Source organism: Astatotilapia calliptera, chromosome 6 (genome assembly GCF_964374335.1).
Source record: "Astatotilapia calliptera chromosome 6, fAstCal68.1, whole genome shotgun sequence".
Taxonomy (NCBI): Eukaryota; Metazoa; Chordata; class Actinopteri; order Cichliformes; family Cichlidae; genus Astatotilapia; species Astatotilapia calliptera.
Window position 1 is genome coordinate 27,965,980 of NC_137427.1, and position 27,370 is coordinate 27,993,349.

The 27,370-nt window shown below is 41.7% G+C and overlaps 2 protein-coding genes across 9 annotated transcripts; one reads left to right on the forward strand and one right to left on the reverse strand.

Annotated features, from left to right (window-relative positions):
• Positions 1-938: 938 nt before the first annotated feature.
• sart1 (spliceosome associated factor 1, recruiter of U4/U6.U5 tri-snRNP) lies at positions 939-3,781 on the reverse strand. Its single transcript, XM_026171455.2, has 2 exons — positions 3,598-3,781; positions 939-3,430 (listed from the first exon to the last, which is right to left on the reverse strand). Exon 2 carries the CDS (start codon positions 3,421-3,423, stop codon positions 1,114-1,116), a length of 2,310 nt encoding a protein of 769 aa, XP_026027240.2. The 5' UTR covers positions 3,424-3,430; positions 3,598-3,781; the 3' UTR covers positions 939-1,113.
• On the forward strand, positions 3,769-27,222 carry pcm1 (pericentriolar material 1). Of its 8 annotated transcripts, none has more exons than XM_026171447.2 (40): positions 3,769-4,017; positions 5,204-5,318; positions 5,734-5,982; positions 7,338-7,664; positions 8,787-8,957; positions 9,430-9,549; positions 9,768-9,954; positions 10,299-10,408; positions 10,655-10,928; positions 11,018-11,165; positions 11,484-11,699; positions 11,884-12,050; positions 12,955-13,172; positions 13,846-13,988; positions 14,077-14,206; positions 14,745-14,915; positions 15,055-15,233; positions 15,414-15,626; positions 15,708-15,966; positions 16,098-16,243; positions 16,325-16,521; positions 17,276-17,456; positions 17,543-17,847; positions 18,057-18,218; positions 18,507-18,563; positions 18,772-18,944; positions 20,624-20,755; positions 21,311-21,440; positions 21,857-22,039; positions 22,168-22,265; positions 22,826-22,960; positions 23,063-23,266; positions 23,365-23,424; positions 23,515-23,665; positions 25,213-25,373; positions 25,463-25,526; positions 25,643-25,851; positions 25,958-26,050; positions 26,193-26,316; positions 26,519-27,222. In XM_026171447.2, the coding sequence occupies exons 2-40, from the start codon at positions 5,223-5,225 to the stop codon at positions 26,542-26,544; spliced, it is 6,369 nt and encodes a 2,122-aa protein (XP_026027232.2). In that variant the 5' UTR covers positions 3,769-4,017; positions 5,204-5,222; the 3' UTR covers positions 26,545-27,222. The 8 variants fall into 8 exon arrangements, with proteins under 8 accessions (XP_026027232.2, XP_026027238.2, XP_026027237.2 ...); XM_026171450.2 differs by having other exon boundaries at positions 3,878-3,989; XM_026171448.2 differs by lacking the exon at positions 3,769-4,017 and adding an exon at positions 4,422-4,560.
• Positions 27,223-27,370: the final 148 nt, after the last annotated feature.

A 27,370-nucleotide genomic window follows, 5' to 3' on the forward strand; every position in this document is an offset into this window, starting at 1 on the left:
ATTGTTCTGGTTTACAGTGTAAAGCAATATGAATGGTATTATGCATGTAAAATAAGTTCATTTATCTACTTTTCCTTTAAAAAAAAATCCAAACTACATTGTTGTATGTATAGCATGACTTTCAGCCCAGTTTATATGAGAACTTACAGATTATGTATTAACGTATAACTAAGAGTTTGGTCCTCCAGGTTGGAGCCTTTTTTGCTTTCAGAACTACTTTAATTCTTTGTAGCATAGATTGAGCAAAGTGCTTAAAACATTCCTCAGAGTTTGGTCCATATTGACATGACCGCATCTTCATTGCTGCAGATCCACTTTGTGAATCTCCTACTACACCACTATTCCAAAGATGTGATCTTGCATCTAGATCACAGTAGATTAGCATTTTCTGAAGTACTCATGCCAGCCCGTCTTGTACCAACACCAGTGCCACTGAAATCACCCTTCATCCTTATTCTGGTGCTCATTTTCAAATTCAGGAAGTTATCTTAAGTATGTCTACACCATCTGATTGGTTTATTAGACATTTTTATTAACAAGTATTTGAAAAGAAGTGGCCAGTGAGTTTATATTGTTATATTTTGGGTAATTAGTCAATGTGTGCACCCATAATGCACTTATGTTTGCATTAATTCCTGTCATGTAGTTTCCATTAAAAATATTGAAATTAAATGCACCTGCTATATTTGCCAGGGCACAATTACAGACCCTACTCAAACAGCTTTCATGAAACTAAAAGGCATTTTAAACACACAGTGCTCAATTCAATATATCCAGGTTTTTATATAGCACTAGTTGACAGGTACAGTAATCTTTTTTGTGGTAAAGTAAATAACCTACAATATTAGAGAAATAATTTTGTTTTTATGACTTAATATAGCTGTGATCTGAATTAATCATGTAAATTCCAAACACAAGGAAAAACCAAACACTTCCTCTGAATTGTACTGATTTTATTGAACAATTCTTCAACACAACAATGCAGCTTCTATAAACTAGGACATTAAATCGTAGACATTAATTAAAAGATGTGTATGTGTGTGGTGTATTTTATCTATGTACTTGAATGTTTCTACGTTAATTATACACAATTATAATACACTTATTTCATGCTTATTTAGTAATGGTGTTTGCATTCATACTCTTTCCACTCCCACTAAGCACAATATATGGCGTTTTCTGGGATTTTTGCTTCTCCTGCAGTAAAGCCACAGTTCCCAGAGGAGTATCGCTGCTGCTCATCTTCTTCAGCAACGCCTCTTCCTCCAGCTTTTTCATCCTCCTCTCGGTCTTCATTTTTCCAGACCCCTTTCCATGGAATCGATGGGAGAGCTGCCTAAAAGCTTCTTTTGGAGTGAGTTTCCGCCCAGACTCGTCCACGTACTCAATCTTGACGTCAGGCTTGTAGCCATCCTTCTCCTTGAAGTCTTGCGTGAAGCCTCTGTATTCTTCCCTGCGGCTGTACTTGTCATCAAAGCCCATCTTGTCCTCGATGCAGTAGTCGCCATTGGGCAGGGCACCCTTTGGCGCTTTGACACGTGCTACTTTCTGCATTTGAGTCTCCAACAGACCCTTATTTTTGCACAGCAACAGGGCAGCAGCGAGGCCGGAGTTGACGATGGGCTCCTCGTCCAAAATGGTGGCAGAGGCTGTGGCGAAATCTGGTTGTTTTTGTTCCTCATCCAGGTTAACTGTGCTCCATCCAACATTCTCATCCATGTCAGAGTCTGAACCTCCAGCATCATCTTTTTCCTCCTCCTGTTCAAAGTCCATAATGTCTTCCTGGTCCTCTCTGTTGCCTGACAGTCCGTATGTTGGGATATCACCCAGGGTTCTGCAAAACTCTGAGGTAGCATTGAAAACAATGTTGTTCTTCTTTTCAGGATCGTCTTCATTGTCATCTTTAACAAGCTTCTTAACCTGCTCTGCCACCTTCGCCCCAGAGTCTTTCAGGAGCTGCATTTGCTTCAGCTTCCTCTGCTTCTCCAACTGCTTCTGCAGCTCCTGCTCTGCCTCATCCTCCTCAATTACAGCTGGCTCAGGAGGGGTAAATTCCTCATCGTCGCTTATGTCCATTTCTGCCATCCTGATGTCGTCAGACAGTAGGGGGATTTCATGCGTCACCACCTTCTCCTCTTTCTTTACTTCTTGGTCTTCATCATCCTCCTGTTTGCGGCCTCGGCCACGTGTCCTGGAGCCAAAGTCAGAGCTGCGGGTGTCATCGAGGTGAAGGTCATCTGCAGTGGATGTCTTCTCCTTCTTCCTGATCTTCTTCACTCTACGTTTTGTCTTTTTAAAGCCCACCATTTCCTGTGGTGTGTAGTACTCCGAGGCGATAGAGAGCGCAGGCATTTCCAAGGACTGGGCCTGATTTCGCAGCATTTCTTTCATGGCCTGGAGCTCGCGCTCTCGCTCTCCATCTGCAAAACCACCTGTATTCAACCGGAAGCTCTTTTTCTTCTCACCTTCAATTTCCTCATCATACTTTGACAGAACAGAGCGAGATTTAAATGAAACCATGTCGTCAACGCTCTCCTCTTCTTCGTAAGGTTTGTAATCTGGCTTTTTCTTTTTTAATTCCACATTCTTTTCTGCCTTTTCCTTGTCCACCAGTCCCACATTTACCAGCACATCTTCCTCCTCTTCCAAAACACCTTTGTCTTCAAGGGTCAGGATGACAGTCTGGCCCTCAGAGAAAGACTCTACTTTGTGCTGCACTATGAGTCCCTTTAAATCTCGAGATGTGTACGCATCCTGTTTAATCTGAGCAAATTCCTCCTCTACCAGATTGCTGACACCAAACTCTTCATCCATCTCTTCCAGAAGTTTGGCTCTTTTTTCTGCCATTTCTTTTTCTTTTGCCAGCTTTCTGCTTCTCTCGACCCAGGAGGATGTGTCATCCAGCCAGTCATCCTCAGCTAGGGTTTTGACTTTCCCCAGTTTCAGATTGAGTTTGCGTTTTTCCTTCAAAGCTGCAAGCTTCTCTCTCATCTCTTTCTGCTGCTGGATGACCACGGGGTTGATGGTCTCTGCAACCATGGGTTCCTCTTTGGTCCCAAGCTCTTTCTTGTTCTCATTCAGTTCCAGAGGCTTCAGACCCAACTTTGCCCTGAGTTTGTTTGTTTCCTCGATGCTGAGAGATGCATCTCCGCTCGCAGATTGAGGCTGCACTTCAGTATTGCTTTCCTCATATCCCGCATCTACTTTCTCCTTCTTCACTCGTGGTTCCCCGCTGCTCCTTTCACCCTTCCCACGGCTCTCCCGTCTGCCTCTTTCCCTGGACCTGGAGCGCTTTCTTTTCTCCTTGTCTCGGTCCGAAGTGTCTCTGTCGCGCTCCTTGTGGCGATGTTTCTTATGTTCACGACGGCGCTCCTCTGTGTCCTTATCGCGGCTCTTTTCCTTATGTTTCTTAGACGAACCCATCGTTTATCTGAAAATTACAACAACAACAATTAAAAATGCAAGCAGTGAAAAATAAAACCGCTAGCTTTGACAATTTTAAGATTTGATTGATGACGGGAAAGCGGTTAGCTTTCCCTTGCTAACTAGCTTACATAAGCTATGAAAACTAAGTCATTAACCGAAGCCACAACTTACGTAGTTCGAAGGCAAAGATTGAAATTTGCGTTCAAAATCCAATCTCGGTAAGGGACTAGAATGGTCGGCTGTATGTTTTCTTCAGGCCAGTGTAAATAACCTCACACCACGTTCGTGTAAGTTTAAGAACAAAAAACAGCGTACGACAGTGTTGCTGTTTCCTGAAAACGCACTTCCTGCGATCGTCAGCCAGAGGCTGACGCCGCCTGCCGTGCGGGAGTGTATATGTTATGTCACGCTAGGGATGCGTCCATTAGTTGGTGCGTCTCGGAAACGTTGCTAATAATTAAATGGATTTCACCGGACGAAGAGAGAATCTGTGAAGCTCTTTCTGGCGTATATGAAGAACAACGACGGGCAACAACATCTCTGTCCGTTTCTGGCTCTGAACGGTGACACCACCGTTTCTTATCTTGGAACGTAAGCTAGCTACCTTAGCAAGTGCAGTCCTAACAAAATGACCAAAAGCCATCACTTAACATGATACGTTTTGGTACAGCTACGTTGATGCTAATGTGCGGTGGCACAGAAGTTATTCAGACCTTAAGTTATCCACATAAATGACCGAATTTGCAGCTTTTAAGTGTATTTCAGCTGTCGTTACGCGAGATATTTGTGAGACCGAACTTTTACCTATACATTTAAAGTTAGCTGCACTGCGAGCAGCTGCTACGGCGAGCCTGGGAGCTGGTTAGTACTAGCCAGCTCCATCGGCAAGCTTGACAACTTTAGCCACTCGCTAGCAACACTAGTTTTCTCATTCTTTTGTAGACCAGCGTAAACGTTAAACACCGGGTTAGCTGGTACGGGTTAGTCGGGGTTGCCATGGCGATTGCGGGACGGAACTAGGTCACAAGTGTTGTGCTAGTGAAGTTTAGCAAATATGATGTGTACGCTGATACTAGGGTTTGTGTTTATAGCCAACACCAGCTGCTGCAATACTCGTCGCTGGACTTCTTGTTGGTAATATTATAAATTCTCCTGCGGAGTACAGGAATGAAGCTCGCGCTAGAAGCCGCCGCGCGCTGGGGGGAGTATGTCATAGCTTAGCTTTCCCCGGGAATCCGAGCGGGCCACATACAATAACCAAACGGTAGCTAGCGCTCAGAGACAGGGTACCGAAACAGACGGCACGTTTATGTGATCAGCGCAGAGGTACTGATGCTTTCGAGCTTTAAAATAAAGCCGCTAATTAAACTCTGTTGGTAAGAACTGATGCATATTTAGCTTTACCGTTAACTGTGACTGTCCATCATGTGAAGCGTTGATGAAGTTTTATTCAGAGCCTGTTTAATCAACCGTACGTTGTTATTAATAGCTAAATACGATTAGCCAAGTGACCTTAGTCATAAAGTTAAATTATGAACAAGGTCAAGTTCGTTTTAATGAGATGCGTAATGCCCTGTCTGTCATTGAAGAAATTGATTTAATTCAGTCCGTGGTTCAGTGTGGTGTCTTTCTGTTGTGGATTCCAGCAAGCTTTTAAGAAGCGTTTGCTTAACCACACGGGGTGTCATTTTGATATAGTTGTGTGTTACTTTTTTTGCTTACTTATTTTGAGTGCTTTTTCTGTGCTGACCAGTATGACAATTTTTGTGAATTTCAGCAAGCTGTAGGAGGGTAGCATGGCAACTGGAGGTACACCTTTTGATGACAGTGCAGAAGAGCTGCACAACTGGACTGTAAGCAATTGCAGTCTTGAAGATAGGCTGAACAACATGGTAAGGGCTGGCCCAATGCTGAATGTCAGAATGGTCGAAGCCCCATAATTTCATTGTACATGTACAATGACAATAAAGGACTTTTCTCTTTTTGAAGTACAGCTCATTATCTTTTTTTTCTACCAAGTGATATAAACGCTATGGTAACTCCCATTTATAGCCGTCTATCCTACTTTCTTTTGTATGCTATTTACACTGTGTATTTTAGTTTAGTTTTGATAGTATTATGTAATTAATTGTCAATCAATTTCCCTACGGGATTAATAAAGCTTCTCTCATTCTGATTCTGATCAGTTTCATGTCCATTTTGGAACTATGTTAAACTGCACTCTCCTTTAAAATAAATACATTTCATTGATTTTACCTTGAATAATAATTAACCTCAAATGTTGTTTTTTGTGTGTGCTTTCCTAAGGATTGGGGTGTACAGCAGAAGAAAGCCAACCGATCATCAGAGAAAAACAAGAAAAAGCTGTCAGCTGCGGTGGTGGAAAGCCGCCTCACTAATGATATTTCGCCAGAGTCCACTCCTGGGGCAGGTCGCAGGAGAGCACGCACTCCTCATTCCTTCCCCCATATGAAGTACACGACCCAAATGTCTGTACCGGACCAGGCTGAACTAGACAAACTCCGGCAGAGGATCAATTTTACAGACCTGGATGAGGTAAAATGCTTTGCTTTTTGTTAATGGGTATTACTGTGAGACAGTGAGAACAGGATAAGAAAATACAAAACAAATAAAATAAACAACTCCATATGTGGCGCTAGTCTCGTCAGCAGAGAGCTGGGAGAAGGCTGTGAGAGATAAAACAATCTAAAACAATATGTCCCAAAACAGTATGTCTTTGCTGAGAAAGTCTAAAAAGATAATTCTAAACTAATCTAACCATAGACAAAAGGGCATGCTTGCACATTTAAAAGAAGGTAAAGAAACATAGAAACATTTTTCCTGTAACAGATAGATTACTAAAAAGTGGCTTGCATGACTTACTGTTAGTGATATGACACCTATGTCCCGTCTCAGGTGGTGGTGTTGTATAAAAATGTTGACTGGCTTCATTTGTTGCTTTTGATTTCTGTTCAAAGAGCTGTTGTGCAGTAACACAATACAGAATTTATAATCTGACAGTGTTTCCTGTGACTGGATGAATATGGCTGCTGTCTTTTAGGAAAAACAATTACAGGAATGCACATGCATGCCACAGGAATCGAGTAAGGCTTACAAGTCATACTGGCTCATGAGAGCAGGTTGCAGACATATCATTGGTATAAATTTCAACTGGGAAATGACACAAAAAAATGTTATAGCTTGGCTACCAGAGTCAGGGACAGTTTATTTTTCAGCTTCGGGTGTCCCAGCCTTCGCATTTCTTTGTTTCACTTAAAAAATTTGGTTGCTTTTGTTGCCGGTTGGGAACAAAAATATTCAGTAGTCAGATTCATTAAAACATCAGGTTTATTAACTAATTTATATGGTAATGATCTCAGAAGTCCCAGTATCTGTCAGGCTACACTTATCATACCGTCAAACTAAAAAGTTAGTGATTAAATCTGCTGTGGCACTTCAGCAGTCGCTGCGGGAAGTGATAGCAGAATATTTTTCATAGTTTGATACAGAGTTGTTTGACTGACCTTGTTCTGTTGCACCAGTGTGGGTGGCAGAATGACAGAGCGGCACACAAGCGTGGGAGATGAATTTGGGGATTATAAATGGAGAAAGCAAAAGAGAAGATTGTTAATATATAACTATTTGTTTGGCTCTTCATTAGTGGAGAAAGCTAGAAGTTGAGGAGAGTGTTTAAAAAAAAAAAAAAAAAAAAAAAAAAAAGGCAGTTAGATAAATATATAAATAAAATTACATACCTTTACAATATTCATTTATCCTTTGTCAGATGTTTGCTTTAAAGAAACAAAATTCTGAACATTTACTTCACTTGCAGTTTGTGAAATAAAAAAATAAAAAATACCCAAAACTTTGAGTGGTGATTTGTCTGATTTGTGATGACTTTTCTTACTCAGAGGAGCATCGGCAGTGACTCCCAGGGGCGCGTCACAGCTGCCAACAACCAGCGCCAGTTAGCTGTCGAGAACAAGAAGCCCTATAACTTCCTACCTCTGCATGTAAACACTAACAAAAGCAAGGAGCTGCTCCCCCCCTCCTCCTCTGCCCCGGCTACTCCAGTGATCACCAAGGAAACTAAGAAGCAGAGCCAAGGACTCAGAGACACATTAACTCCTGTCGTTCCTACGAAGGAACCTCCGAGGCTCGGTCATGGCAGCACAGACAGATTGCCCTCGTCGCACAGGGAACATGGCAGAGGAGAGCCGAGAATAGACAGCAGCCAGGTAATGTTTTGTTGTTACTAATTTGATCTGTTGTTTGATGTCCGCTTGATGTCTTGGAGTTTTGATGATTGAGTGGAGAGCAGTTTGCAGACATATCAATCCATTAAGTAGATAGGAATTTTAATGATTGAAAACTCTGACCAGCCTATGGTGCTATGAGGAAAATAAGACTTTTTAAAGCAGTTAGAGGAGATCTATTTGGGAACTTGAATCTTTAACAGTGTGTTAAACATGTTTGCACATCATTGAAACCTTGTATTGATCAAAACAGGACAAAAATGACATGTGAAGTATTGAAACTGCTAACTTGCTTGTTATTTTTAAATGCAACACTATGTTTGAAGTGGATGCAACCAATATCATTTGAATAATTCATAAGTTGGAAAAACTTCAGCAAAAAAAACTTTGGAACATCTAAAAATAAGTTAATATCAGTTTGCAGTGGCTGAGTGGATGCTTAGTTGCTATGAATGCCTACTTTAAAAGTTTAAGAATGTTACTCAATGTAAAATTGCAAAAAAGGGGTTATATTGTTATCTGTGGTATATAATATTAACATTCAGATGCTGCAAAGAAATGTTTGCAAGCAAGGAACAAGGTCTAAAACCAGCTACACGTGGTGAATAGCAATTATAGTTAGTTTATGGGGCAGGTACAAGACCTCCAGCAAAGACAGAGTGTGGACTGTTGAAGTGTTGCAGGTAAATGGCACTTACCAAAAACACACACATTTATGTTTATAGTTAATTTGACTGAGATGCAATGAAAATCTTTGATCTTTTCTTGATATTTATATTTTATGCAAGTGAAATAACCTATCCATACATATATGTGTCGTCGTCCGTGTGTTACTGCACTCAACTCTGAGAAACGAGAACTAGGATGAAAGTGAGGGAGAGCCAGTGCAGCTGAAACGAGGCTGTATTTAGGGCACTTTATAAATATGCCACCCTCTGTGCCCAGTGTTTCCGCCCAACCCCCTTTCTTGCCCTTGTTTAGCCCAGTCTGAGCCTTCCTTACAGATGCTTGCTCACCTATCCTACGGTCTTTCTCAGTCTACTCTTTATTTTCAATCTGAAACCCACACCCTTACACCACCCTCCTCTTTTTCTTTGGTCTCAGGTGGTGAGCAAATTGGTACAGATCCGCGAGTATATCAGTAAGGCCAGCTCCATGCGGGATGACCTGGTGGAAAAAAATGACGTGCCGGCCAACGTGGAGCGTCTTTCTCATCTCATCGACCACCTCAAGGAGCAGGAGAAGTCCTATTTACGGTTCCTGCAGAAAATGCTGGTAAATTTGATATTTGTTTCTCCAGCTCCACCCGAATATCTTTTAGAATCTGCTTCATGCTTTTAACATCATTTGGAAATTATTATTTTTATTTATTTATTTATTTATTTTCTTTTACAAATTTGGCTTCTTCATAACTACAGTAGTTTGTTGTCTTTGGGCTATTCCACACGCTATTTAATAAATAGTTTAATCATATTTTAAGCTATAATATGCTATAAAAACTGTAACTACCATTTTTTATTGTTCTGTGATTTTTTTTTTTTATTATTAATTTTTTGTGTAGTTTTATTTAATATTTTCTCTGAGAAATTAAAATTTCTAGAAAGATACATTTTAGTCTTAAGCCTTGTAGTCTACCAATTAATTATCATCACCATCTATTGCAGTCGAGAGGGAGTATATAGGCATGCCAGTTCTTGATTTTATCCTTTTTTACAATCACTGATTGTTCTCTCTGCTGCTTTTATAGGCACAGGAGAATGAGGAAGATGATGTGGGGACGCTGGACTCTGCAGTTGGCTCAGGTTCAGTGGCAGAGAGCACTTCTCTTAACACAGAAGTTCGATCTTCAGATGCTTCAAATGCAACAGTATGTACAGCTGTTATATACATATGTGCAGTACGTACACACTCTGTTTTGTCTTTGAGTTCTGTGATGAGAAAATGGAAACTAAACATTTTGTCCCTCCTCTGGCTTTTATCTTGTCTTATTTATTTCTTCTAACCTTCTTGTTCAGTAGCAGTACAGTATTGTTAACATGGCTTTTGGTAAAATAATGCTGACTGTCTGTGGGTTTGCATTGTTAGGGAGGAAGGCCAGAAGCCATGCGTGCTGACCAGAAAGAAGAATTGGAGAATCTGCGTAAGCAGCACGAGTTGCTGAAGAAGATGCTGGAGCAGCAGGAGCAGCTCAGGGCCCTGCAGGGCCGACAGGAAGCTCTAATGGCCATGCAGTACAGTGCAGAGCAGGCACTCGCTGTGATTGAAGACACTGGTGAGATATACAGTAAAAAGTGACAGGCATAATCACTGTGTACAGACTATTAGTGTGTAGGGTTAGAATGATCATTCACATCACATCGTTGTGTAAATTGGTCTTAGAGGAAAAATTTAAAACGATTTGTCTCACAAACGGTCGGTTATGCATTCCTGACATCTTAGATGGAATATTCTCAGGAAATATTTATTCAGCAGAGCTAATGTATTTACAAACATTAATCAGTATTCTCTGGTAAAGGTGTTAAGAGTTGAAATTTATATTCAGTGACTGACACAAATAAATCTGTTTTTTTTTTTTTTTCTTTTTTTTTTTTTTCTTAATTTCTTTGTTGTTATTAGTTGTCACAGAAACCACAGGCAGCGTTTCTGGTCTGAGCATCACCTCAGAACTCAATGATGAGTTAAACGATTTGATCCAGCGGTTCCACAACCAGCTTCATGACTCTCAGGTATGGTAGAAACTGTAAATTTACTCTCTCATGTCCATAAATCATATAATTTTATCCCCTCTGTTTGAGCCATCAGTCTACAGACTTTAGATTTACATTAGATTCATATCAGTTCCATCAGAGCCAGTCATGTCAGACTATTTGTTTAGTACGGTCTGGGAGTAAATCTGTAATGCTGGTGTGAATGGCGTTAGTCTGCCACTCATTTGACAACCCATGTCAAATCTTGAAAAATCCTCCCTGTAGACTAAAGCGGTGCCAGATAACCGGCGTCAGGCAGAGAGTCTTTCCCTCTCCAGAGAGGTGTGCTGGTCTAGGACTCCGCAGCCTGTTGGTCCCCCTCAACACAGGCCGCTCCTCCACTCTGCCTCTGGCCCACACACTGGTCTAGACACTGGAGCAACAGCTGCCAGCGCCAAACTCACCAAACTCCAGGAACTTCAAGACAAAAAGCAGACCATGGACAAGATCCTGCAGGAGCTGCATTCACTCAGAGACCAGACACTCAATAATAACTCACGTATGAGTATTTTTAAGGCATTCTTTTCAACCATTACATGGCTTTTATTCTTCTAAAGTTGTTGATGAATTGCGTGTGGATTCACTTAGGTCGCGGCTTGTCAGCACAGTACAGTCTGAGTATGGGGGGATCTTCAGAGTTTCCATCCACTCTGACCTCTGGGGCCTCAGCCTCAACTTCCTTTCATCCTTCAATTACACAACAGCAGGACAGCTCCAACTCAGCAGATAAGCTCAGGTGCGTACGCAAACAAAGACACAGCTTGAATAGGCAGGTCAAATATCAACAGCAGGTTGCTGTACAGGGAGTGGGGATATAGTATAACATTGACGTCACAAAACCTTCCACACGGCCTCCTGTTGACAAGTTTCATCCTTTTCTAAAGTGCTCTTGAACAAGACACTAGACCTCCTCGTTTATGGCAGTCTTTATTTTCTTTTTTCTATACTTTAGCCTTTGAAAAGGAAGAGAAATGTGAAAATATTTTCCTGGCCTGTCACTTAATTTTTAATGATTAAACCTAGCATATACTCACATTTCATTCACTTCCTGCAGGAAGCTGAAGGAGGTCCACAAGCGCTTGAATGAACTGCGAGAGTTGGTCCAGTACTACGAGCAGACTTCTGATATGATGGTAGACGCAGTAAATGAAAACGTGAAAGATGACGATGATGAGGAGGAGGACGAGGAAGATGAGACGGAGGATGGCTCGATGTTTGAGGCCATGTTTGACTCGGAGCAGGAGAACCGCCAGCCTGTAACTAACATCAGGTGGGTAACTTAATGAATAAAATGTTTTTTGAATTTCTTAATCTTTGTTAACAAGTTCAGTATCTTTTGTTAAAATGGTTATTATTGTCACTGGTTCCAAGTTGCAATATGATAGCATTAGTAATTAGGTGATTGTGTGTAAGTAATTCTACACCGCAACGGTCACTGCACCTTATCTGTTTAGGAACCCACAGCGCGGTGGGAACTGGGCAGACCTGAACAGCCTGACCAACGGGCGCAGCCCCAGGAGTGGCGCCACAAACAACCGGGACGGCAGGCTCAACACTGAATGTGAGATCAACAACCGGTCAGCAGCAAACCTTCGAAGCCTCAACATCCCCTCAGCTATAGGTACACACTGCACAGACTGACACACACTTGATGGTGTTAGTGTTATTTTATAAATAAGAATATGTGAGTTGAATAACAGAGTTAGTCATAATAGGCTTATATAAGCTTATACTGCACTTAATTTTTTAATTTTAGTTTCAGTCCAAGACGGTGTAGTTGGAGTACGGCACCTGAATTACATAACAAATTGAGCTAGCCAGTAGGGAAAATATGACATGGGAAGGACTTGCGGGGCTATCTACCATTTGGGGTTTAAACTTTCAAAATAAAAGCAACAAGGTTGACTGCTGCTAAACTGCTGTAGAAAAAATTGTAAAAATTGCTCACCAACCATTCTCTCAGACTGTAGTACAGTCTGAGAGTAAGTTTGTAATGCTGGTGTGAAAGTCTGCCGCTTGTTTGACAACCCATGTCAAATCTTGTCAAATCCTTCCTGTAGACTAAAGCGGTGCCAGATAACCGGCGTCAGGCTGCAGAAAAATTTGTAAAAATTAGGCACCAAGCATTCGTGAGAGTCTTTAACCCTCTCAGGCTCAAATTAAACTTTTTGTTGCTAATGCACAACCAAGTCCTGCAGTGGTACTTCTGAGTAAAAAAAAAAACAACTCATAAAATATGTATGTGGGGTAATCAGGTTGTTAGTTTTTAACTGTTGCAAATCAGCAACGCCTGCCTCGAGAGGGTTAAAATACCTGGTGGCATGTCCAAATAAAATCCTATGTATGAGAAACTCATTATATGTGTTGTCTTCTGCTGTGTTTTGACCATTGTATAAAATAATGTTAACCTTCATTTTTTTATTTCTTTGACTTGAACAGCCACTTAAAGTCAAAGTCAGACCAATGTTTTGTCTTGTTTTTCTGTGATCTGTAAGTGATACTCCTGTAACTTTGCTTTGATTTAGACTGCCAGTACAACAGAGACATCCCCTATAATTTGTTGAAGGATGAAGATGGTCTTGATAATGAGCGAGGGGCGCAGGCTGTGGCTCCAGACAGCGAGGCATCGGAGTCTAGTCGGAGGAGCAGCCTTGGGAATGAAGCTGGTTTTGGTCAGAAGGTCCATCGACAGACTGCGAAGCAAAAACTGTGGCAGCTGCAGGAGCTGGTGGCCATGGTTCAAGTGAGAAAGATGAGAGAACAATGCTCAAAGTTCTGTGGTCATGAGTTGGGTGTAGCTTAACAAAGTAAAAAGATTTTTTTAAAATCCAAACTACCTGTAAACAGCAAAGACACTCCAGATTAAACTGTCATTAAATAAACCCAGCAACAACCACTGTAAACCATCATGAGGCTCTGATTCTGTAAATGTGTGTAAAATTAATCATTTTATCCCACTACTGAGGAATCTGTTGCTTACATGCACTTTATTGGTACTTATGGGACTTATGTTTAGGTTCACTATTGAAATACGAAGCGACTTAACAGATTACAGAGTGTTCCAAGCTTTAAATGCTAACCCTACCAGCTGTAGCTGAACCACTGATACTGTGCCAAAGCTTTTAGGTGGAATTCAGTAAGAGTACTTAGACATGAGTAGACATGTAGAAATGTTTTGGATTTTTGGAGACAAATTCAACAACCATTACTTTTACTTATGTTTTAAATAAACATAAGACATTAGTTTGTTGGAATATGAGAAAACAAAAATGAAAAAACAAACACACCTGCAACTGCAAGAAAAATAGGAAAAGACTCTTAAAGACGCTTAAAGCAGTCAGTTGAACTGTTCCCTTAGATCATAAACGACTGACTATTTTAGTGAAGAAGCACTGACCCAATCTGTGTGTATCCAGAGTGATGACACAGATGGAACAACAGCTAATGAGGATGAAGCTTTACGCCAGCAGCCAAATAACACCAGGGCTTCTGTGCCGGGGACATTAGGAGCAGGATCAAAACAGAGTCCCAGAGAAATGACCCTCTCCAGCAAAGCCAGGTACAGAACTGTAAAAATATTCTTTTTGAAAACCCTTTATTTGACTTTGAAGTTGCATCACATCAGTCCCACCCTATTCTTCTGACAGAGAAAAGCTGTATGAGGAGAAGCTACGTCAGCAGAAGCAGGAGCTGAAGATGCTTCACGAAGAGCGTCAGAAGCTCATTGAAATCCAAGGCAAGATCCAGGACTTGCAGTGGGCTTGCCCTGACCTTCAGGTACTTGACTCATATTAATACACATACATGCAGCTATATGTAGGACTGGTGGCAAAGGGAACAGTCTCAGTGTATAAAAACTGACATGTTAATGCTTTAAGAATGTAGTAAGTAATGCTTTTTATTTCTGATTCTTAGTACTTGAAATTGAATTTTGTGGATTCAGTTCATGTCCACCTGTGTTGTTGTTTACACACAAGTGACTGGAGGCAGCTCAGTTATGGCAAAGCCAACCAATGGCACAAACAAACTTGAAATTTCTAAAAATAACTCACTAAGAAAAATGTACATAACATAAGGTTAGTAGATAAAGTTTGTAACATTAAAACATTGATCTCTTGTTTATACTCATACTTCAGAAGTCTTTTTTTTTTTTTTTGCTTTGTTATATGACAAATTGAATTTTAATCCAGTGTAACTGTAACCACAGATTTTATTCCAACACAGTTGGCCATGTCATGTTGCCATTGTGCTTAGAAGTCAGGTGTTACGAGCTGTTTTCAGATGTAAACAGTATTTCTGCTGGTTTTCCTTCCAGTCATCTGTGTCCAGCACGGTGAGTCAGCAGGGTTTGCTGAGGAAGGTTCCACTTGCAGTTTCCACTCCTGCAACCGCCCCGGCTCCTCCATCGTCTGGAGCCAAAACAAACTCAGCCGTACTCAAAGCCACAGCCCCAGAAGCAGCTACTTCTTCAGTCACTGACAATGAGGTGACAGACTCCACCATAGACGACAAAACACCTGCTAGCTAACTATTTAAACCAACTCTTGTGATATATCAAACACACTTTACACTTTGAGAATAATCCACATCCACTGATCGTTTCTGTTCTTGCTTTGAAATGGCAGCTTTGGTCAGAAATGCGTCGCCATCAAATTTTGCGCGAAGAACTGAGACAGCGAAGAAAGCACTTAGAGTCATTGATGGCTGAACACCAGAGGCGTAGTGGTCTTGGAGACTCTGCCTGCCAGATTGAAGATCAAGAGGGCATCGCTACACCCTCACAGCCTGTCAGCAGGGATGAAAGGTAGGAGAGATTCTGTTCTAGGGGTCTGTCTCATGAGATAATAATTTTTTTGAAGATGAATAGCAGCGAAAGTGTGTAACGCATGCTCTCTTTTTCGGATGCAGAGCATTTCCTCTGCTAGGTTGTCATTTGTCATTGTTTCACAAACGTTTTGAACCATTGTTCATGATTTGTTATTAGAACAATGGCCACCTGGGGTTCCTCTCCATGCCACCTGGATGATGACGATGATGACGACGATGATGATGAGGAGGAGGAATATCGCTCTGAGATGGGCGCAGAGGAAGAAGAAGAGCAGGAAGAATGTACAGATAGCACCTCTGATGATGACATTCATCTCTACTCACCAAGCAGGAACCTGTGCTCCTACAGTAACAGGAAGAATCAAGGAAGGTCAGACAAAGTGGCAAAGGAAGGATTTATGTCACTGTGTAGTGATCAATAATTTACATGCTTTTTTTTTTGTGTCTGCAGCAATCTGAAGCCTCCGGCAGCCTTTTCCAGTGACAGTGGTGGGCTTCTTCATAACAAGACTAAGGCCAAGCAGCAGTCAAGAAGTTTGAACCAGTCTGGAAGCCAGCAGGGGGGCACACGGCGACAAGAAAACCTGCGCTGGGCCTCGGAGCTCTCCTTCACAGAGGGCTCGTATCACTGGCAGGAACAGGTCAGCCAGCTACAGAGACAGTTGGACTACAGCACCAGCATGTGTCAGACACTCCTGCAGGACCAGCAGGTTAGTGCACTCGGCACATACATGCACAGATGCTGAAATGCTCTTTGGTTGAAGTTTGTGTCCAGTGTTTGGATTAAAACCGCTGTCAACAAGTGAAAAGCATTCTTTTTGTGTCTCACCTGTTTCCACAGACACTATCATACATGCTACAAACTCTGCTGACAGGTCAGTACAGCATGTTGCCCAACAACCTGTCATCACCACAGGTTCAGCTCATCATGCACCAGTTACACCAGTGCTACACCCAGCTGGCCTGGCAACAGAACAATATCCAGAGGTGATAACAGCAACTTCAATATGTATTTTTCACTTTATGTCTATGAAGTACAGAAACTACATGATGTCACTTTTCTTTCAGACTAAAGCAGGTCCTCAATGACCTTCTTCATCAGCAGCAGCCTATGCCTTCCTCTTCATCAGCAGGTTGGCAAACCCAGAAGCAGGGATCATCCCAGGAATCCAGCTCCGGCCCTCCAGCCTCTCCTGGTTTCTTCCTCCCCTTCTCCTCTACCCTGCATCCTTCAGCCAACAACATGACATCCCCATTTCCTCCCAGTATGATATGAAAATTTATCAGCTTTTGAGTTTAATTCTCTAAATAATTTTTGAATTTTTGTGTAATAGAAACGACAGAGAGGGCAAATATTTTTGAGTCTGAAAAGAGAGGAAGTTTGCAAGCAAGCAAGGAAGCAATTTATTTATATAGCACTTTCAGAACAACTCCCAGCTGAACACAAAGTGCTGTACACTTGACATGCCAGAAATGATACACTTAACAAGTAAAAAATAAATAAATAAAAATAAGATGATAATTAAAATGACATTTAAAATAATAAAATTAGCACAAATAGCAAAAAAATAAAATAGTATAAAATGATAATTAGAATTACATTTAAAACAATAAAATCAGGGTCATACTGTGTCATATGCCAAGGAGGAAAAATGTGTTTCAAGACTTGTTTTTAAAGTGGACAGTGAAGGGGCCAAGTTTGCATAAGGATTTTCACTTTTTAACCAGAATTATTGATTATGATGTACTATAAAAGCCAAATTTTACACTTGGCCAGAAATCCTATTTTCCACTCTAAAATTAAAAGTATAACCTCCAGTGACTGCTCTGGCATAAACACTATTGAAAAAATGTTATTATTGGTGTGAATTACACATTTTCAATCGGTGCATTTGATTTAGAAATGGTTAATATATTCAAAGGGGACCTTCAGTAGGTGTGAAATGTAAAAAAATCTCACTGTCTGACTTAATTGCCATCTTAATCTAAGTTGTTTTTTTTTTTTTTTTCTGTCTGAAGGCTTTAATTTATATCCCCTGTTCCCTGGTTCCATGAGTGACTTTCCTCAAGGTGCAGTAGGTCAGGCTACTCCTGAACATCAGAAGCAGCAGTCAGATCCCAACACTTCAATCAAAACAGAATACTTGAGTTTCCCTCCACCGCTGCAGCGTTCTCCTCTTAACACTTCTACAGAGAGAGGGTATGTCAATCAATGTTGCCTGAAAACTCATTTGTGTTTCTTTATGGAACATTATTATCAATACCTTCTTTTTTTCCCTGCCTTAGGGCGGCAGGTTGGCTTAACACCTCCTACTCAAACAATATCACTCGCCATCAACTGTCTAACGCTGAGGCCCGAGAGTCTCCCTCCTCCTCTCCCATTTTTGCCAACCACCAATCAAGACATCGTGACTTTGACAAGGGGTCGCAGGAAAGCTTAAGCAGCATGCCCGAGCCGGTCGATCCCACCACCATAACAAAGACTTTTAAAACCGGGCGCAAGGCCTCCGCACAAGCCAACCTGGCCTCCCGAAGCAAGACTCCCAAAAGCCGCCGCAGGAGGAGCAAAGGGCAGGGCAAGAACAGTGAAGGTATTAAAAGTGGAATGCTGCACCCTGCTGAGAGGCCAATTGAATATTTTATGCAGGAAGCTCCTTTTAAAAGCTGTTGAATTCAGTTCCATTGTATTGTGAGTTTATCTTCAGGGGCATTTTTCTGCATTTCCTTACCTAAGTGTCAAATTATTGATATGAGAAACATTATCAGTATGTGTCTTTTCATTTGTTGGTGGCTCCCTCAGGTCATGAGAGCGACAGTGTTGGCAGCACTGCAGACTCTGTCCAGGAGAGGGCAGACACGTGCCACCAGAAGGAGCACAATCAGAGTCTTTTAGACAAACTTACTCAAGAAAAGCTGGACAGCAAGGCTAAGCTTGGGAGCAAACGGAACGACCTCTCCTCTGGTATGGCTGAAGCTGCTTGTAGTAAAATCAATGCACCCTCCTTTTCCTCTGTTATTTCTGTGTGTGTGTGTGTGTGTGTGTGTGTTTTCTTTTATTTATGATCCACATTATTTTATTGTAGAATGTTTATTCTTTCTCTTTCATAATAACACCCTGTCTTTTTATTTTAATATATATGTAATTGACTTGGCACATTCTTCATGACCACAGATTTCATTTTAATTTTGGGTTAATTTCCTTTTTTTTTTTTTTTTTTTTTTTGTCAATTTTAATTTATCTTACTCACAGCCTATGCTTGGAGAACACCCTTCCTCTCTAACAGAATTGCATGCACTGAAGCACCAGGTAAAGTCACCATGCAGATCTTAGCATTACTTAACTATCCCATGCATGGGCTTTTTTGTTTTCTTCTCCTTTTTGGCTTAACTAAACATGTGTGCAGGATAAATCTTTAGCTGTGAAAATAGTCAGTAGTTTTTTGTATGGTATTTTCTGTTGTTTGTGGCAGTTTGCAAATATCTGTCTGTAATGGTGTCACATCTTTAAATTTCAGATGCAAGCAGTGACTTCTCACTGTTTGAAACGCTGAGGGAGACCATTTACTCTGAAGTAGCTACTTTGATATCCCAGAATGAGTCCCGGCCACACTTTCTCATTGAGCTCTTCCACGAACTGCAGCTGCTCAACACGGACTACTTGCGCCAGAGGGCACTGTATTCCCTACAGGTAGGCTCAAAATTTTCACAACATGTTCAACTGCTGTTTAAATCCAATGTCCTGGGTTCACATAATAAGACTTTTGGGTGATTTTTATTTTTTTTATTTTTTATTTTTTTCCCATCTGGCTGGAAAGAGGATTCGGTGTGAGAATGTGGCACTGAACATCTGTAAATACAGTCTGTCAAGTATTAAAGATAACTTTGATCACTGACTTGATTTTTACAATCGTCTGAAAATATCTGGGAACACCTCTTTGAAAGAGGTTTGAAAGTATCTCTGCTTTTTGTTGAGACTAGAGCTACAGCTGACGATGGCTACAGATCATCCATCCATCCATCCGCTTCCGCTTCTCCTTTTCAGGGTCGCGGGGGGCACTGGAGCCTATCCCAGCTGTCATAGGGCGAGAGGCAGGGTACACCCTGGACAGGTCGCCAGTCTGTCGCAGGGCTAACACACAAGGACAGACAACCATTCGCACTCACATTCACTCGCACATTCACACCTAGTGACAATTTGGATTATCCAATTAACCTATCCCCACAACCTGCATGTCTTTGGACGGTGGGAGGAAGCCGGAGTACCCGGAGGGAACCCACGCAGACACGGGGAGAACATGCAAACTCCACACAGAAAGACCCCGGCCTGATGTTGGAATTGAACTCAGGACCTTCTTGCTGTGCGGCAACAGTGCTAACCACAGTGCCAGCGTGCTGCCTGGCTACAGATCATTTAAAAAACAAAAAACAAAAAAACTAATTTTGAAAAAACATGGCTACAGATCATATTTTTCAAAATTAGTTTTTTTTTTTTTTTTAAATTTTAATCATGTGATTTTGGCTTCTGATGATTATGAAACTGAAATAATGGAAATAAAACTTTTTTTTCACTGTAATAATTCATGTATAGTGAGTCTAGGCTGTCAGTCTGTGGTTGACCTTAGCTGTCAGCATGTGTCCAAGTCTATTTACTCTAGAGGAGGCTGTAAAACTTGTTGTGAAAGGAGTCTGATATGAGTTGATGAGCCAGTGAAGCTCACTTCTGTCAGATAAGTGATGCTGAGGCGATTTGTTGAGGAGATCCTGAACTTTTCTGTAAGTAAGCATTGCTGTTTTGATGCAGTAAGCCTGTGTTAGCTGCTGGTAGCCAGGGTTAGTGAAATTTTCTTTGAAGAGGAACTAACATTGTTTGACTTTGTGGCCAGTCTCTAGCCACATGCATAAAAGGAAGTTAAGTTCAAGAGTTGCATGAAGTTGGTTAAATGTATCCTGTCAATTGAGCAAGATTACAGTATTAACTCAAATAAAGGTGAGGGGTGAATATTTTTTATTTTTACTGGAATTTGGGCTGTCTTCCTCTCTTTTTCCTGACTGCTGTCTAGTTCAGCGCTGTAGCTCTTTGCCATGGCAGGTACAGTGACATATGCACACAAAACAGTAGCAATGGTGGACAAGATAAAGAAATCATGCCGGGTGGGATGTTAACTTAGGGTTGTGTGTGTGTGTGTGTGTTTGTTAGTGCTTCAGTTTTTGTTTTTGCTGATGGGCTTCCTTTTTCATGGACTCTCTCTAGCTTGTGTCTTTGGATGCACTGTAATGTTTATATGTCTGTGACATGACATGGGCAGATAGAGACACTGAAACACTTGATCTAACAGTTATGATACCCTCTCTGTGTGTTTCTTACAGGACATAGTAAGCAGGCATCTAGCCGAGAGGAGTGCAACCGAAGACCAGATGCCCCGTCTTGGTCCTGCAGTTTGGGCTGCCGGCTCTCAGTCTGAGCTCACACCCAGCGAGAGCCTGACTACCAGTGATGCAGTAAGAGAAACATTATTGCTTCCCAGCATGGCATTCTCACACTTTTTTTTTCTTCCATTTTCTCTTGCTTCCATGTCGCTTTGGTCCTTCTGAAGCCTTTCATCCCTCATTGTCATCCTTCCCCTTCGCTTTCTTTCTTACATTTCATTATACCTTTCTTTAATTTCTCTCTCGGCCTCATCTCCTTTCATCCCACCTCGTCTTGTCTCCTTTCATCATTCCATGTCCCTCTTTATTTTCTGACTTTAATTTTCCCTCCCCGATCTTCATTGTCTTTGAGTTTAACTTGACGGCACGCGTCAGAAGTATTTTTTCAAAAAAGGAAAAAGAGAAAGGAAAAAAATGACCCTGTTCTGCCTGTGCGTCTGTTGCCAGATCAGACATGTGGTCTTTGTTCTTCTCCAGGGTCCCCAGAGTTGTACTAATTGGGAGCCAAGGCTTTTGTCTGTCTAAATAATGGCTTCGTTCAGGAGTGATGGATGAAATGTCTAATTTTCCATGCTAAAAAAATGGCGACCACAGTGTATGTGCCTCAAATCTGAATTATTTTTTCAGGAGGTGGTGGAGAAAAATCTGAGGATCACGCAAGACACAATGAAGAAGAGGGATGATGCAGAATCTGTGGACAACGACAGCACCATGTCAACCTCCTCCAACCTGGAACCTTTTGCTAATGATGACCTGGGTATATATAAATGTATTTGGGGAAAATTTCTTTTTTTAAAGTTCCACTTGGAAGTATTCATCTGAAACGTTTTTCCTTCTGCCTTGAACTACAAATCTGGTACCTCCTCTTGCTTTTTTTCCCCGCTGGGCTTGTTAGTGCTGGTTTTGGTAAACCAATCAGTTTACACGTCAGGATCAATAAGTAAACAACAGGACTTTTTGGCAATGTAAAACTTTGACTTGTTGGCCTGCTATCATAACTTGAGAGCAAGGCTGCCATACATTGTTTGATCCCATGGTGTAAACCTGTTTACAGATACAAAACAATCTATTATTCAGTTCTTTTTCTCTTGCTTCACTGATTGTAAAATGTTTGGTGTGTCCCCCCCCCTTTTTTTTCCTCCTTTCCCTCTCCTTTCTGTGCGGCTCTGACAGGCAACACGGTGATTCATTTAGATAAAGCTCTGGCAAGGATTAGGGAATATGAGCGCATGAAGCTTAAAGCTGAGTTTAACCCCTGCAGCGCCAGCACTGCAGGTGCAAGCACTGCAGGTGCAGGCACTTCTGACGTCTCAAATGCTGAACGTCCTTCTGCTAACCCTGCTGAGCACCTCGAAGGTACCTAATCACAAGACCCTGCATGTTGTCAACGAAGGCCTGTGGCTGGCTGATTGTGGTCTTTCTTATGGCTGTTTATTATAAATAGATGGCGTTTTGAATTAATATATATATTTCTCTGTGATCAGGAGCTGCAGGAGGCGAAGTGCACTGCCCTCAGATCGACACCCAGCAGTTGGATCGTCAGATCAAAGCCATCATGACAGAAGTCATTCCCTTCCTTAAGGTAGGATAAACCACAGACAGTGAATAGAGTTTGCTAATATTCAAGTGACGTGAATTTTCTGTGCTTAACAGAAGCAAAACACATTGTGGTTTATTAGTAATTGCTTATTAAACTTTCAACTAAATGTGTATTGAACAAATTAGCCTTTAAGTGGCACCTATTAACCTTTTCAATATTTTCTGTCCTATATACTTTTGAAATGTCAGATGATTATGTTAAACTCTTCCCAGTTTTCAAAAATGTACATGGTTGCAAGAAAGAAGCTCTAAACCCTCAGTTTCAGATTTTCTTGTTTTTCCAGTCTTTAATAAGGTGTGTCTTTCAGGTGTATAGCATTGAGCACAGAGGTTGAACTGAGGGTTTGCACCAAATATAAGAGAAACAGGGATTAATTTCAAATGACTCATGCGAAGTCCAAGAATAAAATGTGGAGTTGGAAATGAGAATGATAGCTGTCCACACACTGCTCTAATGTGCGTTCGGTTGTCAGTAAAGTTCGCGCTTCTGAGCAGTTACTGAAGACTAAAATGACTCGTCACTGTCCGTCTTTCTTCTCACAGGAGAACATGGACGAGGTGTGCTCCGTCCAGCTCTTGACTTCTGTCCGGCGCATGGTCCTCACTCTCACCCAGCAAAACGACGAGAGCAAAGAGTTTGTCCGTTTTTTCCACAGACAGCTGGGAGGCATACTGCAGGTAGGACCGATGCCAGCCTTGCTCTAAATTTGCCTCAACAAGCGCAGTTGGATCACATGAAAAGTTGCCTGTCTGACGGTTCACTCTTTGTTTTTCTTCCAGGACTCTCTCAGTAAATTTGTCGGCCGTACTCTGAAGGATTGCGGGGAGGACCTGCTCGTGGAGATTTCAGAGATCCTCTTCAATGAACTGGCCTTCTTCAGGCTCATGCAGGATTTGGACAACAGCAGCGGCACCGCTTTGGCAGCCAAACACAAACATAAGAACAGGGCTGAGCAGCATAGTAAAGCCAAACACAGTCAGAAGGTTACATCTTTTGTTTTCTTTCTCCAAGCATTTGTAATGCAATGTTAGCTTGAATGATCCTAATTTTAATGCTGTGTTTATTTATTCCTCCGTATTAGAATAATACAGCCGGTGGCGGCAATAAATCTCTTTCTCCAGCATACACAGATGAAGACAAGGTAGGTAATCTTCACACCGATGACTGTTTTATTGGGTGAAACTGTCAGTAATTAATCTTTGTAACAACAATGTCTCTCACTGTCTTCCAGGACCAAGATGAGGCTGAGCAGGGAGGTGCCTCTGCTTCCCAGGAGCTTTACCTGCAGACGCAGATGAAGAACAGTAGGAGCAGTGAGGCTTCGGAGGCTGAAGAGGATAATGAGGATGAAGAAGGTGGACGGGAAGTGCCTCTGTCAATCAGTGAGTGAAAAGTGGAGTAAGAAAAGGCGGTTCTTGTGAATAACTTTAGGTCCTCAGGCTAAAAATGTTCAGTGAACAGAATTCAGCCCTTTGCTTTAATTTGCAAACAGCAAATTATGTTACTTGTCAGGCAGGTTGTTTCTGAGGTGATAAGAGTCTAAATATTTAAAAATGCAAACAAAAAAAACATTCAAATTATGATCCTGTGATTTGAAATCGTTGATAACCACTCTGATAGGAACTTTACATTAAAGGTTTCTTTCAGCCTCACTTTCTTGCTCTTTACTCGGTTTTGTAGTATTTATGACACAAAATTGGCAACTTTTTCTCGTGATGTCTGATCACGCCTCAGTTTTGACTTAATAACTGCAGCCCTCGAACTGTGACGGCCTGAGTTATCCCCGCATGACCCAACGATGCTCCGAAAATCTTCTTGTCGTGTTAAATGGTAAATGGCCTGTATTTATATAGCGCTTTACTAGTCCCTAAGGACCCCAAAGCGCTTTACATATCCAGTCATCCACCCATTCACGCACACATTCACACACACTGGTGATGGCAAGCTACATTGTAGCCACAGCCACCCTGGGGCGCACTGACAGAGGCGAGGCTGCCGGACACTGGCGCCACCGGGCCCTCTGACCACCACCAGTAGGCAACGGGTGAAGTGTCTTGCCCAAGGACACAACGACCGAGACTGTCCAAGCCGGGGCTCGAACCGGCAACCTTCCGATTACAAGGCGAACTCCCAACTCTTGAGCCACGATCGCCCGTTAAGAAAGTTCCGCTTTCTTCTCCTTCTTTTCTTCCACCCCACAGGTGGAGTTTGAGGTCAGGTAACTGACCACAAGAGTCAGCACTTCTTGGTCTTCTTTGATCTTCAAGTAGTAGTTTACCTTTTAGGTGTATGTGTACTCATTATCATGCAGTGTGGTACAAACCAGAGGGGGAGCACATCTCTGGAAAATTGAGTGTCTCTGCTCGCTGGCTGAAGTGGAGTCGTTTCAGTGCAGCTGTCTAATTCTGATGCCGTGTTTTCTGCAATTACAAAGCTGCTCAATAAACACCATTATTCTAAAAAACTTTAATCGCAGCCACGTCTCTAACAGGTAAACAGAGGCTGCATGTTAAATGAGCTGCTGTTTAGTAGATCTGAAAGGCTGCTTCAGTAAAAGGTATACAAGTTGAAAGATATCTGACCCTGAGTACAGAATAATAAAAGGTATCTGCAGTGTGATTGGTGCCCTTGAAATGGTGCAAATATTTCAATTACTCTTTATCTGTAATCATAATTTATTGCGTTTAAATGTTTTTGAATCTTCAAATGTTCTTACAGTTTTAAACCCAAAGGTCATTATCTTTTTTCTTTTTAAAGGTTTTTTAAGCACATACTTTTGGGATTTTACGCCTTTATTCAAGAACAAACAGTAAAAACGACCTGGAAAATGGCCAACCAGCTGGGAATCAAAACAGAGAATCGCTGCTCACTTAAACCTGCACCCCGACCACTTTGCCGTTTCATTTTCACTTTTTTTTTTGCTTTTCAGGTCTCTCCAAAGCAGAGACGCAGGCGCTGACTAACTATGGCAGTGGGGAGGATGAGAACGAAGAGGAGGAAATCGAGGAGTTTGAAGCAGGACCTGTAGACGTCCAAACATCCTTACAGGCTTCTGCAGACGGACAGGCGGAGCAGGAGAGCACAGCCACGGTCAGCCATGGAGATGTGTGCAACAGCTGTAGCTTACATTATTAAGCAGCTTCTTCTTAGTCTGACTGTGTAATTGTGTTGTACTCCAGGGTACAGCAGCCAGCGAAGCCGAAGAGATAAGAACTGAACAGAGGAGCTCGGAGAATGACGACGGTGAGGCCTTTTCTACGTATTCAGCAGCGGAATTCGATCCCGGCCAGTGCGCGATAGTAAACTTGTCAGGAATATTTTGGGGCTCTCTTTGCACACTCACAAACTTTGTCTTGCAGAAATCGTGAGGTCAGTTGAGACTGTGGATTCTGGAGTGGAGGAGCATGAGAGGGTGGAGTGCCAGAGCCCCGAGGAGGAGAGCAAAGCTGGGGCTTCTGCTGTTGCCTCAGAGAGGGAGTCCACCATGTACCAAGGTCAGGATGTCACCAAGGAGGCAACGACCACAAGCAGCCCAGACACAGACTCGCCCGTCATGATCAGCGTGGATGCAAGTCCAAATATGACCTATATGTGACTTTTTTCCCCTTCCTGTTGTAGAAATAATGTCAAACCTTAATTTGCTGCTTTTTTTTTTTTTCTGGGTCTATGCTCAGGAGGTGGGATCTGGTAACGCGAGCCAAAAGTCTGATGAGGACGACTTTGTTAAGGTGGACGACTTACCGCTACAGCTCACAGTCATGTGTGAGGTGCGTAAAGACTAACAGTAAAAAAACAAAAACGCTCAGTTAAAATGCAAACTGCAAGCATTTTAAAAGCCGAGGCATGACCCCCACCCCCGTGGCAAAAGGTGTCTGATTGTACAATGTGTCTGTGTGCTGTAAACATCAGGAGGAGCTGCAGAAGAGGATCGTGGAGGAGCAGCAGAATAACAACCTGTCGGTAGAGATCCTCAACGGGAACACTGAATTGCTGACTGGGCTGGTGGGAAACGCGCAGGCACTGAAGGAACCAGGTATGGATTACAGTCTCTGTCAGTCAAGATCGCAGTTTTGTTTGTGCGGATGTCACACATTTCGCCAAAAGCAAAGCCGCCGTCTCTCGGCAGACATCCACAGACCCGAGCAGCTTTTAAGTCGATACATAAACAAACTGTGAAGCTTTTTTTTGTGACAGCAAATTGTACCCTTTTTTTTTTTTGCTCTTTTATTTTTCAGAAACCGCTGCTGCCCAGGATGCTTAAAGAATTATACAGATGTTTTGTTTGTTTGTTTTTTAGCAACACTATACTTTAAAACCCTAAAACCTGTTCTGGTTGTAGGATTGTTAACTCTTAATCTGATAGTTTAAAGTTGCAAATCATTTGCGACTCTCTAACAAACACATGTGCAACAGATAATACTAAGACTTGTACTCCTATACAACAACACTTTTGGGTTAATTTTATCCCTGAATATTTAATGTGATTTATGGATAATCTGGAGCGGAGAATTTTCTTCTATGCTCTGGATCACAACAGTTAATCCTCTGCTTGAATCGCTATAGTGCTGATGCTCCTGTTCAGATCCGCCTTAGATTTTTATTTTTTCTCCCATGGTTCTGGGATCAGTTCGATATCAGTTGTGATGTTTTGGTTTTTTTTGTTTGTTTTGGTTTTTTTAATGTTTTATTTGTCTTGCTCTGGCCTTACTGTTACTGTACATCTCACCTTTTCTGAAGTTGGTTCCTATTTACAAAGAGATGACAGCTGACTTCAGCTAAATGTTTCTTTAGCTTGAACACACCTTTAAGCTCCAACTCAGCTTCTGTCCCTTCACACTCCTCTTTATATACTGTTTCAGTTAATGGTTAGTCTTTCCATGTATTTAAAATGTTGGCTACAGTAATGAGTTTTAATTAATAAAATGCTGGAACTTTCAAACATGGTTTTGTCATGTGGTTACTACATATATCATAACGATAAATCTCCATTACTGCTCATTGATTGTTTGCTCTTCTTCTTGATACCACTAAATTTGAATGAACTGTCACCTACATAGTTTACTGAACAAATATAATTATATCTAAAA

Excerpts from the sequence above, each read along its gene's own strand:
- sart1 (XM_026171455.2), bottom strand. The coding sequence starts at position 3,423 with ATGGGTTCGTCTAAGAAACATAAGGAAAAGAGCCGCGATAAGGACACA.
- pcm1 (XM_026171447.2), top strand. The coding sequence starts at position 5,223 with ATGGCAACTGGAGGTACACCTTTTGATGACAGTGCAGAAGAGCTGCAC. Across the intron at positions 13,989-14,076 it reads ACCCTCTCCAGCAAAGCCAG|AGAAAAGCTGTATGAGGAGA; the intron begins GTACAGAACTGT and ends TTCTTCTGACAG. Across the intron at positions 23,666-25,212 it reads GGAAGTGCCTCTGTCAATCA|GTCTCTCCAAAGCAGAGACG; the intron begins GTGAGTGAAAAG and ends TTTGCTTTTCAG.